Source organism: Hoplias malabaricus, chromosome 14 (assembly GCF_029633855.1).
Source record: "Hoplias malabaricus isolate fHopMal1 chromosome 14, fHopMal1.hap1, whole genome shotgun sequence".
Classification (NCBI taxonomy): domain Eukaryota; kingdom Metazoa; phylum Chordata; class Actinopteri; order Characiformes; family Erythrinidae; genus Hoplias; species Hoplias malabaricus.
In genome coordinates, this window is record NC_089813.1 from 37,619,109 (window position 1) to 37,640,523 (window position 21,415).

General features: G+C 42.6%; 1 protein-coding gene across 2 annotated transcripts in view; it reads left to right on the forward strand.

Annotated features, from left to right (window-relative positions):
* The window catches only part of plxnb3 (plexin B3), a 96,381-nt gene that overhangs the window by 56,997 nt on the left and 17,969 nt on the right, over window positions 1-21,415 (forward strand). For both annotated transcript variants that reach the window (XM_066643121.1, XM_066643120.1), the window contains exons 3-12: window positions 6,179-6,358; window positions 11,204-11,332; window positions 15,077-15,177; window positions 15,875-16,007; window positions 18,597-18,756; window positions 19,863-19,971; window positions 20,377-20,485; window positions 20,651-20,779; window positions 20,929-21,045; window positions 21,167-21,257. In XM_066643121.1, coding sequence (XP_066499218.1) covers window positions 6,179-6,358; window positions 11,204-11,332; window positions 15,077-15,177; window positions 15,875-16,007; window positions 18,597-18,756; window positions 19,863-19,971; window positions 20,377-20,485; window positions 20,651-20,779; window positions 20,929-21,045; window positions 21,167-21,257 — 1,258 coding nt within the window. The remainder of the gene's footprint in view (window positions 1-6,178; window positions 6,359-11,203; window positions 11,333-15,076; window positions 15,178-15,874; window positions 16,008-18,596; window positions 18,757-19,862; window positions 19,972-20,376; window positions 20,486-20,650; window positions 20,780-20,928; window positions 21,046-21,166; window positions 21,258-21,415) is intronic.

Consider the following 21,415-nt stretch of genomic DNA (forward strand, 5'->3'; position numbering starts at 1 on the left):
ATCTTAGTCATATCTAAGTCATCTAAGTTATGATTTTGTACTGGATCGTTTATGGAGTGCATATTGGAATTTAGAATTGTCTCGTATCACAGCGCTGACTTACGTTGATGTAAAAGCTCAAAGACAAGGTTAAACAAACTGTTTAAAAAACATGCTGAGAAATAAGAGTATTATTCTGCTACTTGCTTCTCACTGCTGGGCTCTTGCGCTATTCTTATTTAAAGCAACGGTCGCTGAAACCGTACCTTCTGAAAGTGACTGTATATACAGGGGGAGCACACTGCCCTGGTGTTTGATCCTAATAGTATTTTGGCCAAAGCATGTCCCCTTTTAGTTCATGCATGTGAACAAAGCCAAAGCATTCCACTTAAATTTTGCATAGAGCACATTGTTTTGCACTTACTTTGTTTCCCAGTTTTTAAGTCAGCTCCGGTTACACACCCTGAGGCCGCAACTTAACTACAACAGTGTCATTTCAGAAAGATTTTATCTCATTTCAGAATGGGCATCTGAGCACTAAGGCATTTTAATGGGGACCCAATCCGGTTGTAAGCAGAAATATGGCAGTGGGTAGATTTGGCAGGAGCCATCAGGCCCATTAGTCAGGTCAGGGCAAGACAGCAGGATTCTGGGCCTGATGTGCAGCTGTGGCGGAGTTAAATCAGGGTCGGTGGGCTCATGTCATGGGCATATAAGGTGGAGAGAGAGGCAGCTGCCTCAGTGCTGACACAGATTAAGCTCCAGCTGCTGGAGCCAGCACTAATCCACACTTCACAGTATGAGAAGCCATACTGCTGGACCGCTGCCTGTAGCACACGGTTCGCTTCTGTGGCACCCACGACTTTGCCGGGCATCTAATGGTGCACTTGGAGTCAGAGATGGTGTATCAGTATCGAGGAGTGATGGAAGGGGGCCAGTACCTGCAGGAAATGCTGGATAGGAAATCACTTGGACACCAGAATGAGTCTGATGCCATTCTTTAACAAATCCATTCTGGAACTAGGCATACTCATTAAAGGGCTTCAGATAACAAGTAGCTCATTTAAACCTTGAAAAAGTTTTTAAAAACAAATGTCTGATATTCACTGACCAATAGTCAATGTGTCAGTATCAGATCAGGAGGAGAAGTGGTATAGTTCCACCTCTGATTAGACAGGAGATATAATTTGTTTCAGTTTGAGTATCTCCTGGCTTTACAGCAAAACACTAAATCAAATCAAATCAAATCAAATTTATTTGTATAGCGCTTTTTACAACTGACGTTGTCACAAAGCAGCTTCACAGTTTCAAAACAGAACATTTAAATCAAAGCCCAATGCAAGCAAGCCGAAGGCGACAGTGGCAAGGAAAAACTCCCTCGAGGCTGGAGGAAGAAACCTTGGGAGGAACCAAGACTCACAAAGGGGACCCATCCTCCTCTGATCAAACTATAGATTGAATTTTAAATGATCACCAATGAAGTGTCATTATGCTACATAATAATAATAATAATAATAAGGTGAGCAGCTGGTCTGGTCTGGTCTGCAGGAGAATCCAGCAAACAATCTTCCATCAGTGGGCCACCATTCTCTCAGAAAACAGTAAAACAGTTAAAGGGAAGCAGTTAGTTGAGTTGAGTGCAGCAGAGAATAAGAGCATGTGAATATTTTCTTTAGTGTAGTGACGGATCTGACTGTAACAGACTGGGAGGAGGGAAACCAGAAGGAGCTCAGGCAAAGACATCCTTTCGTTCCAAGCAAGAGAAATTGTGAGCACATCATCCAGGTTTACCCTGATTCTCCATGTCCATGGGTTCCTGAAATGACAACCTTAAACTAGACAGAGGTTAGTTGCCAAAGGCTAAACTGAACAAGTGTGTTTTGAGCCTAGACTTAAACATAGTGACTGTGTCTGCGTCCCGAACACTAGCTGGAAGATTGTTCCAGAGCTGAGGGGCTTTGTAGGAGAAGGCTTTCCCCCCCGCTGACGTCTTATGAATTCTGGGTACTAGTAAGAGGCCGGCGCCCTGAGATCTGAGTAATCTTGGTGGTTCATAGTGTGTGATGAGGTCTTGCAAGTATTCAGGGGAGAGACCATATAAGGATTTATACGTGAGTAAAATAATTTTGTAATCAATACGGAATTTAACTGGAAGCCAGTGAAGGGCCGATAAGACTGGACTGATATGATGAAATTTTCTAGTTTTAGTGAGGACCCTGGCTGCAGCATTTTGAATTAACTGGAGTTTACTCAAGTTTCTGCTGGAGCATCCTGATAAAAGTGCATTGCAATAATCTAATCTTGATGAAATAAAAGCGTGAACTAATTTTTCCGCATCTGGGAGGGATAAGGAATTTCTGAACTTAGCGAGGTTCCGAAGATGTAGGAAAGCTATTCTTGTAATGTTACCTATATGCTGATCAAATGATAGATCTGAATCAATTATAACACCCAGATTTTTAGCTGATGAGCTAGGGAGAACAGGTAAGTCAAAATTATGTATTAAATCTGATACCTTATTTATCGCAGGTTTTGGACCTAGAAGGAGAACCTCGGTTTTGTCGCTGTTTAGCAGAAGGAAATTGTATGACATCCAATGCTTCACTTCTTTAACACAGTCCTCCATTTTCTTTAATGTAGGTTTGTCATCTGGTTTGGCTGATATGTATAACTGTGTGTCATCTGCATAACTGTGGAAGGTAATGCCATGCCTGCTAATAACTCTGCCCAGTGGCAGCATGTATAATATGAATAGTAAAGGTCCTAAAATGGAGCCTTGGGGAACTCCAAATCTCATTTTTGTATGAGTAGAAGAATTTTTTTTCTTTTTTTTTTTTCTTCAAAAACAAACAAAAATACCCCATTTGGTATAACTTTTCCTTCACTAATTTTGAACCAATATAAAATAAATATTATATTATTAAATGTTATCATTATAAATGCATTACTACATCACAATATACTTTTCTGCACATTTTGTTCAGAACATTCAGCAAATTTCATTCATTATTCTTGTATGTAGCACATTAAATATAGTGATGTATAGTAACACTAATAGTGTTTTTAAATGTGTAAATACTGATACTTTTTGTCTCGCTCACACCTGGGTTTAGACCGTTTTCAGCTCATTCATTCATTGTCTGTAACCGCTTATCGAGTTCACGATCGCGGTGGGTCCAGAGCCTACCTGGAATCATTAGGTGCAAGGCGGGAATACACCCTGAAGGGGGCGCCATTACTTCGCAGGGCAACACACACACTCACACATTCACTCACACCTACAGACACTTTTGAGTCGCCAGTTCACCTACCAACGTGTGTTTTTGGAATGTGGGAGGAAAACGGAACACCTGGAGGAAACCCACACGGACACAGAGAGAACACACCACACTCCTCACAGACAGTCACCCGGAGGAAACCCACTCAGACACAGGGAGAACACACCACACTCCTCACAGACAGTCACCCGGAGGAAACCCACGCAGACACAGAGAGAACACACCACACTCCTCACAGACAGTCACCCGGAGGAAACCCACTCAGACACAGGGAGAACACACCACACTCCTCACAGACAGTCACCCGGAGGAAACCCACGCAGACACAGAGAGAACACACCACACTCCTCACAGACAGTCACCCGGAGGAAACCCACGCAGACACAGGGAGAACACACCACACTCCTCACAGACAGTCACCCGGAGCGAGACTCGAACCCAAAACCTCCAGGTCCCTGGAGCTGTGTGACTGCGACACTACCTGCTGTTCCACTGTGCCGCCCTCGTTTTCAGCTCATTTATGTTGTAATTTCATGTCATTCTGCACAATAGTAGAAATGTATCTGTGATATTTATTACTTGCCAAGATTTTGGAGTCTGCAGGAAATGTAGATTTCACAACCAGCGTTTCATCTCCTGAGCGGCTGAGAGTATAATAGAGGATGTTATGCTTAGGTGCGTGTGAAGGAAAGGAGGCAAATGATCAGTGGCTTGCGGGCGTGTCTGTATAAGAGGCAGTGAATGTGTGTGTCTGTCTCGGTGAGTGTGTGTGTCTGTGGGTGTGTGTGTGTGTAGTTAAAATGACAGAGGCTTATGCATTATATGTGTGTCAGAGAGACAGATTGTAAAGAGAGCTTTATGTGGGGGCAGTGTGTTTTTGAGAATATGAGAGAGCAAATGAGAAACAGTATGTAGCTGAGTGTGTGTGATTGTGTGTGTGTTTGTCTGGTGGCTTGAGAGGGGGGGTAAATCCAGCTTAGAGCTGCAGCTGGTTTTGAGTTGTGCTGACCCACATCCTCTCTGAGCTCACCGTTCCACTGACCAACACACACGCTCCAACACATTGGACTACTGACCGCTGAGCCTCTGATTTCTTTATGCGCCATACCCCAGACAGACACACACACACACACACACACACACACTGATTAGTCTAGTAACTGATGGGCCTCTGATCTTCTGTGCCTCAACCCCAACCACACACACACAATCTTTTATAAACAATGGCTTATGTAACCCAAACAGAACACACCCACAGTGTCCAGTCCCAGTCAGATGTTAGGTTTGGTTTAATTTGAAACCTCAGTCCGACACAGAGATAAACCGTTGTGATTTCGAACAGCATAATGTAGCCGTGTCCTGTGTCATAATCTGTGTTTTAATGGGTAAAATCAAATTAAATATTGAGCTGCTAGTGAGCAAGGAGTGGTGAAAAAGCACCTGCTGGAAGAAAGAACACCCTTCTTTTAAAACCATTCACACTATTACTACCCAGTAAATTCATGCTTCCATACAGTTGATTCATATTGCAAATATGCCAAGACACTTCATAAAAACAAGTTTGTGTGTGTGTGTGTGTGTGTGTGTGTGTGTGTGTGTGTGAGTGTGTGTCAGGTTGACTTTAATCACATGCCAGTTTTTGGCCGTCCCATGCCGCCCTCCCCCCATTTTCCTAAACCCTGGTATTGTGTATCTGTCAACTGGCTGCAACAGCTGCAGTCCTGCAGTAACTCTAACGAGGGACACACACACCTTCAACACACACCAAAGACATCCTCGACGCTCCCTCCATGAACCTGAAGTCGTGTGTGTTAAGGACACACTTGGAGAAAAAGACCTTCTGTCCTCTTTGTTTTCCTCTTTTCTATTTGACTGTATTGATTTTCTCTTAGTGAGAGACATGAATTACTCTTCAGTGCTTTCCCTCCAGTTCTGTGTTTTTTATTGTCTTTCCTTTGCAGCTTCCAACTGCACCTGTTTTTCTTGGACTTTCCTTCCCCCCCCCCCCCCCCCCAATTATTCCAGACTTAATATTTTACATTAACCATTAATTATTAATTGTTATTAGTCAGTGCAGCATCCCTGAGGCTTATTCATTCAGAGGCGGGCACAGCTTAGAGCGGCAAGCATATGGAGTCCGCAGCTGGCTCAGAGGGGGAGTAGGAGTTTACGCCTTCATTTATTCACTTTTAATATCTAACTATTTCTCAGTAACATGGCGAGCACAAATACTGGGGATAGTTCAGTGTCTGTGATGCCTGTAGTTTGGACATTTATACTGACCAGCGGTCAGTCGGGGGTGGGGTGTACAATATGTGCCACACGCAGAGCTAATAATATGGACACATGCATATAATGTTACATCCCTTTTTATTGTTAAAACAATGGATGTTAAGGGTTATTAATAAGCTGTTAATAAAGCCAGAGCATCTAATTACTGATATAACTGAATATTTTCTATTTTTAACCAAAAATGTGTTGCAGTGCTAAAGATTAAGCAAAGATATTAATTAAAAAGTAAAAAACAACGCTTGTGGCTACATTAGTAAGCTTCTGTTGAAGAAGAATGCCCAAGTGGAGGGAACTTTGCTCTCCACTTTTCTGAAGTCAAAATATATTTATGCCAAATTCTGGCTTTGCTTTTATCATCCCCCCTTCTGGCTGTTGCCTGCTATTACATCAGAAAGACACTGATGGAAGCTCTTTCGTCCCGGTATAACCTCTGGTGTGTGCTGAAGTAGGCCAGATAATAAACGGCGCCTTCTCTTAGGCTAGAACCGAAGAACCTTACTCTTCTTTGCACAACTATTACAGTCGTGTTGGGGTTATGTATATCCTATTCCCACAAAAAGATAAACAGTGGTGATTAAATCTGTACGAGGAGTTGGTTCAGTGTGTCATGTTCTTTTACGTTTGTTTAGGAATCTGTAACTCAGTACCCTTGTGGAGGAGAGCACACCCCAAGCCCCATCGCCAGCGCTGTGCCCCTTCGCGCCACGCCCGCCGTCACCCGGGTATCACAGGTCACCGCCGTTGCCGTTACAACTGAAGCAGGCCACACCATTGCTCTCCTGGGAGACAAGAGCGGACAGCTGCACAAGGTAACTAATGCACCACTGCGTCTATAAATGTGTGAGCTACAACTGAAATAGCTTTGAGTTGATGAAAACATTATTTAATCCTCTGTGCTGCTGGCTTCATATGAAAGTTCCAGGGCATTCATTCTGTTAATATGTGTTTCTGATAATGTCTTTTGCCTCTATGCCAGCATTCTGGTTTGATTTACTTTAAGTAAATCCAGGACTAGGGTTTTGGAGACAGGTAATATTGTACCATGCTCATGCGTGTAAAATGGAGAGGAAAGAGAGATAGATTCAACTTCTTTTGTTCATACGTTTTGTGAATAAGCAGAGGTCTAGTGAAAGGTGGCCCCAGCCTTTATCAGATGTGTTACCGTACACTCCCTGTACACATTGTGATTTGATGCTCAGTTCATTGTTGGGAGTATGTTTTGTGAGTTTGAATATTATGGACTTGGTGAAGCTGAAGCTGGAAGTGAGTGATTGATTGCAGTCTTTGCTGTTTGATGAATGCAAATGAATTAGCCGCCATGATTAATGGAAAGCAGCTGATCATGCTTAGATTAGCTTAGAGTCAGATTTGACACAAACACACACAGGGAATTTGTTTCTCTCTGGTGCTCCATAAAATGTACAATGTGCATATAACGGTCCTGAAGGCGGTGCCGTGTATCAGGACGACAATGCACCAATACACACAGCAAGACTGGTGAAAGATTGGTTTGATGAACATGAAAGTGAAGTTGAACATCTCCAATCATTGGGCGCAAGGCGGGAATACACCCTGGAGGGGGCGCCAGTCCTTTACAGGGCAACACACACTCTCACACCTATGGACACATTTGAGTCGCCAATCAACCTACCAACGTGTGTTTTTGGACTGTGGGAGGAAACCGGAGCACCCGGAGGAAACCCATGCGGACACAGGGAGAACACACCACACTCCTCACAGACAGTCATCCGGAGGAAACCCACGCAGACACAGGGAGAACACACCACACTCCTCACAGACAGTCACCCAGAGGAAACCCACGCAGACACAGAGAGAACACACCACACTCCTCACAGACAGTCACCCGGAGGAAACCCACGCAGACACAGGGAGAACACACCACACTCCTCACAGACAGTCACCCAGAGGAAACCCACGCAGACACAGAGAGAACACACCACACTTCTCACAGACAGTCACCCGGAGGAAACCCACGCAGACACAGGGAGAACACACCACTCTCCTCACAGACAGTCACCCGGAGGAAACCCACGCAGACACAGGGAGAACACACCACACTCCTCACAGACAGTCACCCGGAGGAAACCCACGCATACACAGGGAGAACACACCACACTCCTCACAAACAAATAACATAACAGTAAATAGTAAATGCTAGGAAGTGGGAACCAGTCCACAGTTCATAGTGGGAGTAAAGTACATGAAATAAAGGGCAGCGTACGATATTGGTATTGTGTTGAGGGAACAGAAGTGTAAACATAATGTAAACATAGATAGTACACTATTTTAGCAGCTAGTGGAATAGCTATAGATATTCGACCTTGAATATAACCAGCACTCGAAATGTTACCTAGTTTCCCTTTACTGTATTATATTGTATTACATTAACACAGAATGTTCTTGAAACTCTGCCATTTGACTTCAGAGCTTTGTGTCCAGTGTGGTGTTACATCCTGTGGTCAAGGACACCTTGTTTAGTGGTGTGAATGTTTTTGAAAGATCAGTTTTCACAGTTAGTGGAACAAACCGCAGACCGGGGCTTAGAGAAAGTTTGACTGCATCTTAGGGCTGTCAGCAAGAGCCAGGGGTTTAAAACTCAACTCCGGCCGGAATAAGTAAACTCATAACACAAGAACGCAGGGTTCATCGAATAATTAACAAATAAATAAATAAATAAATAGATGAAAAAAATACATGGCTTGATTGCAATGACTGTTGATCGTCCCAATGGCCTCAGGCACAAATATCTCCCTCCGTAAAACTGACTGACATCTAGGGCAGCGGTAATGGTGAACAAGGGAAAAGAACTTAAATGGGGAATGAAAGACATGAGAGGGGTCATTAATAATGGACTTTTAAGGTCATTATATTTGACTCAGCAATTAGTCAATGACTGATTGACTTTATTGACTGACCATTGCAGGCCTAGTCGGAGTAGGATAAAGGGCAAGGTCTCTAAATACACACTCCGTAATTCAGACATTCCAAACAGATGCACATGTAGCATGCGATATATTCAGTACCTTAAGCTGGACTCAGATATTAAAATTTTTTCCAGTGCATGGTATTGTTGTTAAATTTTTAAAAAAAAGGTAGTGATGTTTGTGGCATTGCTGCTTAAAACAGTCTTCGAAGTGTTCAGTAATGTTTAAGCGAGATCTTGTTCTATGCTTTTTGCACATGTTTTATGGAATTTAACAGATGTTCACAATTTGTCAAGTCACAGAAGACAAATGGGCGGCACGGTGGAGCAGCAGGTAGTGTCACAGTCACACAGCTCCAGGGGCCTGGAGGTTGTGGGTCCGATTCCCGCTCCGGGTGACTGTCTGTGAGGAGTGTGGTGTGTTCTCCCTGTGTCTGCGTGGGTTTCCTCCGGGTGACTGTCTGTGAGGAGTGTGGTGTGTTCTCCCTGTGTCTGCTTGGGTTTCCTCTGGGTGACTATCTGTGAGGGGTGTGGTGTGTTCTCCCTGTGTCTGCGTGGGTTGCCTCCGGGTGACTGTCTGTGAGGAGTGTGGTGTGTTCTCTCTGTGTCTGCGTGGGTTTCCTCCGGGTGACTATCTGTGAGGGGTGTGGTGTGTTCTCCCTGTGTCTGCGTGGGTTGCCTCTGGGTGACTGTCTGTGAGGAGTGTGGTGTGTTCTCTCTGTGTCTGCGTGGGTTTCCTCCGGGTGACTGTCTGTGAGGAGTGTGGTGTGTTTTCCCTGTGTCTGCGTGGGTTTCCTCCGGGTGCTCCGGTTTCCTCCCACAGTCCAAAAACACACGTTGGTAGGTGGATTGGTGACTCAAAATGGTCCGTAGGTGTGAGTGAATGTGTGTCTGTGTTGCCCTGTGAAGGACTGGCGCCCCCTCCAGGGTGTATTCCCGCCTTGCGCCCAGTGATTCCAGGTAGGCTCTGGACCCACCGCGACCCTGAACTGGATAAGGGTTACAAATAATGAATGAATGAATGAACAGAAGACAAATGTAGCGTAAATCTTGCCCAAGAATTCTTTTTGAAATAGTTTGGTACTCCTCCCCAAGCAGGGAATTGAACCCTCTTCTGTGTGGTCAGCAGCTTTATCCCCCACATTAAATGCATATCATCGCATGCTTCCTGATGCATGCTTATGTGTTTTCTGTTGGCTTGTTTTTCGGTCCTGTTTTGAAAATTGCCTACCCCTATATTTACAAACTCCAACAATGTTCTGTGGTTTGTTTGCTACTAATTTACATGTCAGTAAAACCTTTCTTTCCTGTCGTAACTGACAGTTTATTGCCAAAGTCAGGCACAAAACAGCTCCAGTCTCTCTGATGACAAGCAGAAGTCTGTTTTGTCTTTTAAATTGCAGGTAGACCTGTTTTTACTGCGATGCTTTGGCAAAGGAAACGCTGCAGCTGAAAATTGCAGGAATGTTTACCGTGAACAAGTTGCGGGAATGTTTACCGTGGACAAGTGACAACGCGTATCTTAATCTGCTTATCAGCCCAGTTCTCTGCGCTGTTACTCGGAGGCACAACAAAAGATCCGCATTTTAACTCGACTCCGGAGGAAGAAAAAAATAGCAATCTTCCTCTCTTCCCCTCCCTCCCTCTCTCTGAGCTCCATAAGTGGCTGATAATGATTTGTTGCCGTCGGCTTTTGTACTTTTTAACTGCTAAGAGTGTGCGGCGTGCAGTTGGAGCTTCTATAGGGCCGCTTCAGTCTCTGCTGTGTCGGCGTGTGTGTAAACACGGCTGTTTAATGTTTGTGCTTTGTTGGTTGTTGGTGTGTTTTGATCTCACTGGTTTGGGCCCGTATCACTGTGGGGGATGTGTGCCACCTGCAGTCGGCACGGTCTGGCCCAGAGGGGAGTGTGTGATCATGTGAGAGGAGCGTGAGTGCTTTTGAGTGTGTGTGAGAGTGCAAGCGTGTTTGTTAGGGCAGAACTGAATATTTTGAATACTCAAGTATTTGTCTGGCTTTTGTTTCTGTATTTAGCTCAGGAAACATTCTCTGGTTATGTATGAAATGTATCAAAATTTGTATAAGCAATAAGTTCGTGCCGGACATTAAAATCACCTAGCTTCATATTACTACTTTGCCACAATGTAATTTGTAGTACAACAACATAGATATCAGAGACTCAGACATGTGGGCGAACAAAATGATCAATCAGAGAGAGAGAGAGAGAGAAAGAAAGACATGAAACAGCTTGTTCTGCATTCTGATGGCGAGGGCTGCTGGGAGTTTTGGTCCCAACGGAGCTGGACACCCATGGTTCATTGTGGGTAGGTTGATAGGGGTGGCAGCAGCCGCAGCACCTCCAGGGCTGAATGAAATATTAACATTCCCCATCCACACAGGCAGCTTGTTTACAGCCTTTAACTCCTCAGGCTAGTCTTATTCCAGCCTCTGCATGATACCGCTCCCCTGCCCCACCACACACCAGCTGAAACACACATCAGCCCAGTCTATAGAGACCACATCCTCTGTGTGTGTGTGAGAGAGAGAACAGGAGAGTGGGGGTGTGTTTTATGGAATATACTTAAACTGAAAAATGCTGCAGTTGAACAGCAATTATATGCACTTTTATGTAATTTCTCACCTGTGAACCTGACTTTGATTGTGGTGTGTTTGCATGGGGAAGTAATTATAATATGTTTCTTCCGTGTGTAGGTGTTTCTTCATGCAGATGGTGCAGGAGCTCTGTACGATTCTGTGGAGGTGGATGGTCAGAGCCCAGTTAATGCTGACTTACTACTGGACTCCACTGGACACAACATTTACGTCCTGACCGAGAGAAAGGTGTGTTCAGCGTATTTCACACGTACAGTGCCTCACAAAACACTAACCTATGCACATTTGTACACATCTGTCCACAGATCCACCCCTGTTCACTACATGATGCCATTAAAAATTGACACAGCAGAATAAATAAATAAATGTAGTATCATAGAATGTCTGGGTAAAACATTTTAAACCAGACCAAAGAGATTGATTACTTGTAAACCTAGATTAGACAGCCCCAGGTCTTAATGAATGTCTGTGTGATAACGGCACCTCATGGAACTGGCTTTTAATTTACTGGTCAGGAACTCATCCACAAGCGGTGTTAATTCTAACAAAGTCAAACTTTAGGAAATGCTGCACAGTTTAGGAAATGGTTTTTGCTGTTCAAATAATAACTGTTTGTGTTCATGCTTTTTCAATGCCAACATAGAAGCATTTCTTTAACCTTAGGCTGTTAAATATATCCACTATAGATAACGTATAAAATTCAGCAGTGTGTTTAAAATGTACTTTTTTTGTCTTATGTTTATTACAATACAACATTCAATCATTTGTTTATTATCTGTAACGCTTATCCAGTTCAGGGTCGCAGTGGGTCCAGAGCCTACCTGGAATCATTGGGTGCAAGGCGGGAATACACCCTGGAGGGGGCGCCAGTCCTTCACAGGGCAACACACACACTCACACATTTACTCACACATGCACACCTACGGACACGTTTGAGTCACCAATCTATCTACCAACGTGTGTTTTTGGACTGTGGGAGGAAACCGGAGGAAACCCACGCGGACACAGGGAGAACACACCACACTCCTCACAGACAGTCACCCGGAGGAAACCCACACAGCCACAGAGAGAACACACCTCACTCCTCACAGACAGTCACCCGGAGGAAACCCACGCAGACACAGAGAGAACACACCAACTCCTCACAGACAGTCACCCGGAGGAAACCCACGCAGACACAGAGAGAACACACCAACTCCTCACAATACAACACGGCATACTAAATATTGCAAAATGTAGGACCTCTGGGACATAGATGTTCCTTGCTCCCTCTCAACTAAGCTTGCCCCGCCCAAATGGAAATTCTGACAACATCATGGCTGCAGGGGGATAAACTGTGTCCCTTATGGGAAAATCCAAACCCCACAGTCATTTTAAGAAAATTTAAGTGGCATGTAAACAATGCAAATAAGAAATTGTGTAGGAACAACCTGGAGGGGAGGTTACTCTTAGGGGAAAAGGATAGCAAGCAAATCAAAAGGTGCAAAGCCTGAACATGTTAATCACAAAGGTTTCAGGAAACACATGAAGTTTGAGCACTTCAAAATATGTAATTATTTAGATAACAATATAAAGATTATTGGCCAAAAGAACAAGAAGTGAACAAGTGACAATCACAATATGAGAAATCATAGAAATATCAACTACGTTTATGTTGATTGAATTAATCAGTAAATCTCATTTGGAACTTAAAAGGACCAGTCCAGAATGGACAGTCCAAACACCGATTCCCAATAGGGAGCATGATACATTCACAGAAAAGAGATGGCTGAAAATGCCCTTTGTTTACAGGTTTCTAGTCCTTCAGATCAGTCCGTCAGTGTTGGCTTCCAGGCTGCATCTCCTTCACTGGGCTGGAGAGCTCTCTTTTATCTCTTTTAATGTTTGCCAGCTCCTCCCCAATGAGGTGCGCCTTAGTCCCATGGTGATGGGGAACGGTGCACAAACAAGCAGCAGCATGATGGCAGCTCCGCCTACAGACAGGCGCAATAGATGCATGCCAGTTTGAAAGAGCTGGCATTAAATGTTAAAGCTGGACTCCAGACTTTATCAACAGTGTGTGAATAACATTCATATCATGGTGATTTCCCAGCTTCAGTCTCTTATACCTCCCAGCCTCAAGTCACCCCTATTTTCTCAACAAGTGAAGCTGTCCAGCAAAAAAAAAAAAAAAAGGATTAAAAAATGAATGATTTTCAATGAATGAGTACATCGGGTTCATTATTTTACTACTACTTTTACATCTACTTTGTACATCTGCAGTTGTATACCAACATTTCACCATTAAAGTATCACCATAACACTCCCAGAGAGCAGAAACATTTTGGCCAGATCTATGTCACTTTAAAGGCTAAGCACCACTTAATGGACCTCCATGAATATTCCACATTATTGTAGTTACTGACAGATATAAGTATGAATTAAAATGAAAATAGCTGCTTAATTTGCCTTAAAACTGACAATTTTATTAAATTGATGGAAAAACCCGAGCTCGCTACAGAAATTCTCGAACGCGACCGTGACGTCACTGGTGGACAACAGCTGAACAACGCCGCGGTAAAACACCGTTATGACTGACTGTTATGACAGTATCTAGCTAAATAACCAACATTATTCATGACAATAGCCTAGCAATAAGCTAAACTCAAATTTAGAGGTACCGTTATTCTTGTAAATGTGAAAAGTCGAACTCGAATTCATCCGACACTATAAACCTCCGTAATGCAGCTACGTAGCCGAGTATAATCTGAGCCACCGAGTTTAGCGAGTCAAGCTAACGTTAACTAACACCAACTAAAACAGGCGAAGTGAGTGTCCTTACCCTGTTTACCTCCATGTTACAGAGGCTCTTGAACACCTTTCGTTGGTGTCCTTACATGCCCATATTGTTGGAAAAGCGCCAGTGAAATGAGCTACAGATAACGGAGTGAGCGGATGGTCCTTTCCAAAGTGCCCAAAGTTTAAAGTTGACAAATTTAGTCCATTTTCTGGATATTTTGGGATCTTTGGGCCATTTGTGCACAGATGTCCCACTGTACATTGAATGATTGCAGCCAAAAACAACACACCTTTTCATCATTTTGCATTAAATTAAGTGCAGCTTCTAGAGTTGTTGTCCACCATCTACGTCACAGGCAAGACGCCTATTAGAGTTTCCCAGCACCGTTGGGGGGGGTCTTTTAAACCTTTATTCCTTGAATTAGTAAGAAATAACATGTTTTTTGACTATCAATAAACACAAGTTAGGAACTCAAACTCACTAGCAGATGAATGGGTCAAATGTAGGCCAACTCTCATGAACCCGGGTTTGACTTGGGTTACAGCACACTTTTGTCTTGGTCCACAACCCACCTGACATCTGGCTCATATAAGATAAAGCTATGGCTGAGCGGAGGTAGCCAGACTTGCACAAGTCAACACTGTCATACAAGGCCCAATGTTGGCCAAACCTTTATTTCCTGTAGGGATATCTTTTATTAATTTCCATACAACCACAATTATACACCAGCACAAACATTACAAATACGTTCACAATGATCCTGTATGAGATTCATTGCTGATTGCAATGGACACAGAACTAAATGCATTAACTCAGATTTTGTGGGAATTAGCCGACTGCTATTGTTCTACTGCAAGACATTTGCTAAAAAACGATTCTTTTCTGACTTATTCCACTAACCAGAATATTCCACTAACCAGAAATAAGAAAACAACTGTGACACACAAGTGCTGTGTCTAATGTATTTGTTTATGCAGCAGGTACATACATGCATACATTAAATGCCTTTTACATGGAATTTGATTTTACATAGAGTTCTAGTTGTTGAATGAAGTGATGAAGAGCCAAATGAAATGGTTTTCAGATGAATGTGAAGGATGAGATATTTTACACTGGTTGATCAGAGAGCAAAGTTTTCTGAAGTGTACTTTTGTATGTCAGTCTGTACACTTCATCATCTTCATGTTTCTCAGGTGACAAGGCTGCCCCTGGCTCAGTGTGAGAGGCATCTGGACTGTCAATCATGTTTATCAATCAAGGACCCCTACTGCGGCTGGTGCTCACTGGAGGGCAGGTAGGGTTCTCCTGTCTTCTCTCTTCCTCTACTTTGCTCATCTCTTTGTTCACTTCTTTCCCCACTCCTCCGCTGTTCTCCTCTTAAGTCATCATTTGACACTCCTCTTTTACTCCCTTGTCCTGTTCTTTTTTACTAGTTTTTCGTAGCTTCTCCCCTGTTCTCATCTCTTCATTCTTCATTTTTTTCTCTTCTCTTCTCTTCTCTTCTCTTGTTCTAGTTTACCCTCTCCTTCTTTTCTCTGGCCTCTCCACTTCGTGTAATCTCCTTGGTTTTCTACACTTTTCTCTCAACTTCCTTTCATTTCTGCAAAGAAATTTCATGTCTTTATTTCTTATGATCATCTCTACCGTTTTTTGATGTTGGCATTGGTATTAAGTAGGTCATCTGTCTGGTGTAACGCTTAGTACAGAGTCATTGCATGGGTATTTAAAGTAATACAATCCATAATGGATTAATCCGTACAGTTCATAAACCATTGTTTATTGTGGATAATCCCCAACAGTCCTTTTTGATAGCTTTTGTTTTTCTTTGTGTGTCATTGGATTTGTGAGAAGAACTGTTTTGATTTCTCAAACAGATAATAACATGGTCTTTTTTTGTTCACTGGTAGTGGATTCGAGCCAATCCTTTTAAAAGTTGTCTGTGTTTTTGTGTAAGGCCTCTTTGTGAATGTGTGTATGTACATGTTTGTCAGGTGTACAAGGAAGCTGGAATGTGCTCGTCACATGCAGTCTCACCACTGGCTGTGGAGTTATGGCCATGATCAACAGTGTGTGACCATGCAGAATCTGGATCCTGTCATCCAGAGCCGAGAGGAACAGACCCAGGTACACATTTATACTACAGCAACATGTTCACTCACTAATTTACATCTAATACAACAACATACGTGTACAAGTCATGTTTCCAAAGAAGTGTATGTCCTACTGGAAATTACTCCTTTGTTGAAATTTTAAAGTCTAAGCACCAGCGATTATGAAAGTGTCAAACAAATAAATACAGTGGAGTTTGAGTTCCTAACTTGTGTTTATTGATCGTCAGAAAACATGTTATTTCTTACTAATTCAAGGAATAAGGTTTAAAAGACCGTTGGTCCCCCCCCCCCCACCCCAAACTCTAATAGGCGTATTAGAGTATATATGTCAGTAACTACAATAATGTGGATTATTCCTGGAGGTCCATTAAGTGGTGCTTAGCCTTTAAAGGGAGTTTTGGTGTAGTGTTATATTGAAAGGTCCACAATAAAATTAATTTATAACAGGGCTTGTTTACATACATCTGCCTTAAAGATACATTTACAACATGAACCCTTTAATAAGGATAACGTATGGTTGGAAATGTAAAAATGAATTGGATGTTGGTATATGAACCTATACAAATGTTGTGAGGGACCTACGGGACTGAGGAAACTAAGTTTTACCTACAAACAGTTGGTTATGCTCGTGACATACACTGTGTATTCAACTGACCAAGGGACATCTGCCATCTCCCATGACTTTAATTAGCTGGAGCATGTGTTGTGCTGAGTGGTGGAGTCCAGGTTTGGATTCACACTTGCACCACATCACAGAGAAAACTGAAGACTGCTGGTTTGTGCCAATTTTAAACATTTCAGTTTTAGAGAACGATAATCAGCACTTCATGCCTCCGTTCACCTTCCCATTCACTTCATTTTAAAAATATGTAGACATTAACATGCTTATTTTTCATGCTCAGGGGCTCAGGGAAATTTTAATAAAGAGCAAAAAAGGGCAGAATAACCTTGTTTATCAGAGCAAATTTTGCAGTGCTTGTTTTTCTTATCCAGTGTTAGAATCAGAAGTGTTGTAATTAATCCTTAAACATGCTCTTCCTGTTTCTACAAGGCACGGATTCCTAGGTATTTACCTACTGTCCCGGTAGTTGAAAATGTTAATGCACCTGTTGACAGAGCCCTGAGACTGACAAGAAAATAGCGTAGTGCGCTTCAACACAGCAGGTTCTTCCACAACAATGAGGGCTGCTCAGGAGATGCCACTGTCTTGAATCCAGACAGTTGCTGTTTGTCTGGTCTGGGTAAATAAAAGCCGACATAACTCTCTGATATTTGCAGAATGGCGCTGCAGGTTGAGCTGAACCTATTGTTCCAATCCATTTCAAGGATACTGTATTAACAGTTTCTAAAACCCATCGCGGTGTGAAGTCCATTATAGGCAGAGGTTCTTAAAGTACACACATATCCCTTCTCAAGCAGAAGTCAAAAAATAGTTTAAGTATGTAAAATAATAATAAAAAAATATTTTAAAATGCTTTGGTAAAAGCTCAGGCACAAGTTCAAATTCTCTCAAAGTACAAAAAAAAAAACTACTGCATTCACTTTGAGAATAAAATGGAGCTCTTCTAAAAATAATATTCCAAACTTTTGAGGTATTCTCTGCTAAGCATCACTCTAGTCAAGAAAGAATCAGAAATGAGAAAAGTATGGCTATGCATGAGCAATGGAGAAAGCACAGATATATTTTTGATATGTAGTAAATGTAAGTCAAATATCTTAAAGGGGAATTATTTGCTGAATTCTACCATAATTCACTTGTTGAAAAGTGCATTGCAGACAAACTTACAGAGTCCAATTTCTTTACAGTGGTGTTGACAGAAAACTTTTAAGGCCAGTGAACACATATTTACGAGCTTCAATAAGTAAATAATATAATATTTTCTTTTGGTACTGTTTTCACTGACTCACAATGACTCAGATTTTCCGCCCCTTCATTTTATTACCCCAGTGTTTCAGTGTCAAACACGTCTGCCATGTATGGTAGGCCATGTTTGGTAAGCCATGTTTGGTAACCCTTGTTTTGTCAGCGATCTTGTTTTGTCAGCGATCTACACTTTAAGAGCAAAAGTTCAATTATATGCACTTTCCTTCATTGGTAAATCCACTTGAGGTTTAATGTTGAGCTTCTCATCTCACTTCCCACACGTGCAGATCTTGACGGTGCGGAATGAATTGTCACTCTACGTACTAATGCTTAACCTGTTCACTCGCAGAGTGTAAACCATGTCAGTGTTTTGGCTGGTGACCAGTGTAATGAGCAGTTATGGAATTAGTCGCCAGTCTTAGACAGTCTGACATATTGTCCGCCTCAACAAACCCCAATTTAACCTTTACTCACGGCCAGCTGAATACAGCAGCCTGCCGACACAGACGGAGTCTGAAATATCTCTCACTCCTGTGCCGCTGTGGAAGCAGTCACCCCAAAACATTCTGGGTTATATACTGGGGGGAAAAAAGAGGCACTTTCATCCCCCACCGACTGGAAAAATAACTGCTGAAATTTCTACTTAGTATTCCACAGAGCATCCTTGGCAAGGTGCTGCGCTGAAAAATGTGCCTGAATGTTTTTTTTTTTTTGCGCCTCTCCCTCTTTCTCTCATAGGTCTCTTTCACAGTGCTGCAGTTGCCAACGCTGTCTGAGGACGAGGCTTTGTCTTGTGCTTTTGGGACTCTGCCCGCTCAACCTGCTGTTGTCATGGAAAACAGAATAACCTGTCAGTCACCTCTACCAGAGCTCCTCCCCCCGAGCCCACGGGGCACCGGTGAGTATGTAAAGGAGTCATGTTGTCCAGAGAGATTTCACTCAGCAAGATAAATATAGTGCTCAAAACAGACAAACCCAACTGTCAAGTCATGGTTTTCCTTTATGTGTGTCTCAGTTGATTTTGTTTCATAAATGACCATCAGTGTCTTTTAACCTCCAGATACAATAAGCACATCTTTGAAAACTTATTTTGTACGTGATTTACACTGGAAAGCATTCAAAACTAAGCTTTTCTATAGATACAGCTTACATTTCTAAATCTAGGCTAAAAGGATTATTTTGGCAAAGGGATTTATCCCTTAAAATTCGAAAGTCCCTCAAAGGAATAAAACCATGCACAGTGACATATTATAATTATTTTTTCTGCAACAAAACAACCTCATGTTTTTTTAAGGATAATGGAATTTGGCTTCATTTTCCCCCATGTGTCATGTACCTTAACCTACAATTTCTTGTTTGAAACCATTTTGAAAACATTGCTGTTACGTGAGTTATAAGGTGCTGCGAGTTATAAATCACCAGGAGCAGTTTAAAGAAGCGTATTAAACTTAGTTCAGAACTTGTGGATTCCTCAGAAATAGATTTGCCAAAAGCTATACTGAAGCACCAAACATAACACACTGAATTTTCAACTATAAAGACTCAGAAGTGATGATGCTGACTTGCCTGCAGGATCCCAGAAGATCACTTTGACTTATTTATGTTCGAACCTGTACTGAAGATCTCAGTAGCACTGAGCAGCTAAAGTCCTGGGGCCTTCTTTACTGCACTCTTTGGTGTTTTCTCTGCTCTAAAAAGGCTGAATGGGGTCATTTGCTGATTTTCCAGATTTAATCAGTTGAATCTGGCTTGTTAGGAAGGAGAACACGGTAATAGCAGTTGTCACTGGTCAGCAGTAGTGAATTATGGACATCAATGTGGGCAACACTGTTTTTGGAAAACCATTTTTTTTGCTGATGTTCCTTTGGGATTTTTAGTAGAATGCTCAAAGCGCACAGGTAATGTTTCTGGCTTAGAGAAGAGCTTATGTGCATGTTAAATCCTCTTTTGGTATCAGTAGTTCAGAGTCAGGTCTGAATGAAATATTTTCCTTTTTTCCTCTAGATCACGTGACTGTGAGGATGGCTCTAATGTTTGGAGAAGTTACTATCTCTCACACTAACATCACTTTCTATGACTGTAAGGCAGTGGGCAGACTCAACGCTACTTCACCGTAAGCTCACACACCCACACACACAAACACACACACAGATGCATATTAAATGAATCCTGCATCCTATGCATGCCCACTCATTCCCAAAAAATTTGACACTGCCGTGATATTGATGACTCTGGCTTGAGTTGTCCTCTAGTCGCTTTAGGACTTGAGACTAAAAAACAATGAATAAAGACTGTGTTTTACTTTTGTTGGGTGTTTTTATGTCCTAAAGCTAAAGCAGATCAGATTTAGCTCTGAATGAGTAAATGTAACTCTAGGAGTCATTGACTCCATTCGTTCTGAGTGTGTGAGTGTGTAATCAGAGAGACGGTGCTGCAGGTGCAGTGCGAGTGTGTAAACGGTATCTCTCTCCTCAGGTGTGTGACAGATGTCTGTGTGTGTGTATCTTTGTCACGGCAGGTGTATGGCGTGTGTGAGCAGTGTGTGGCCATGTCACTGGTGCGCTGGAGATGAACTGTGCACTCACAATCACACCTGCCCCCAACAGCACATGATCTTCAACAGCAGAGTAAGAGCCGGCTTGCTCACCTGTGCCCTCACTCCCTCACTTTCTCACCATCTCTGTGCCTCAATCTCTCACTCATTCACACACTCACTTTCTCACAGTAAATGTTCACACCCTTGCTCACTCAGTCACTCCCCACACACTCATTCACTCACTGTCTGTGTGTAGCAGGAGCAGGGGGAACCTCGTGGTCCAGATGCGTGTCCATGTGTGTGGGCTCTGGAAAGTTCTTCACTGATTCCGGTTGGGTTTTTCACAGAGTTGTCACTGCAAGGAAAAAACCTGGATATTTTTGAGGTCGGACAATGCTTCTGTTTGAACATTCACTTACAGCAAATTTTATTTTGAATGTTAAACACAGTAATATACCTTTAAAAAAAATTACACAACTTGACCAAGAGTCACTTGATTGTTTATGTTTAATGTGTGTGTGTGTGTGTTTGCAGGATGAGGAAGTCTATGAGTGTGTGGTGGTGATTGAAGGTCAAGAGCTGTTGTTACCTGCCATTCTGGACAAGAGCAGTGAGACGGGCTCTCGCGTGTTCAAGTGTGCCGCCCACAAGGTGATCGTCAATAATGATACCAACAAATGTCAAAAAATGAAAGGGAAAAAATAATCTCTTAAATATTTTATTACATCCATTTTGTATTTCTGTGTGTGTGTGTATGCACGCCTGTTTGCAGTTTGGATATACAGTGAAGCAATTGGAGTATTTGGCCCCGGTCTACCTAAAGAGAGGCACTCAGCGTATAGACTCAGCTCCACACCTGCGTTGTGAGTACCCAGACCATCACAACTCTCCATCCCTGTCTGTTAAAGCCAAGGTCGACAATTCTGGGGCACTGCTGTTCTCCCATTTTTTGTTGAAGCACAGGCTTTTAAGGTGGAAAGGTGTGTTTGAGGACAAAGAAATGTTGTTAGGATTTGGCTGT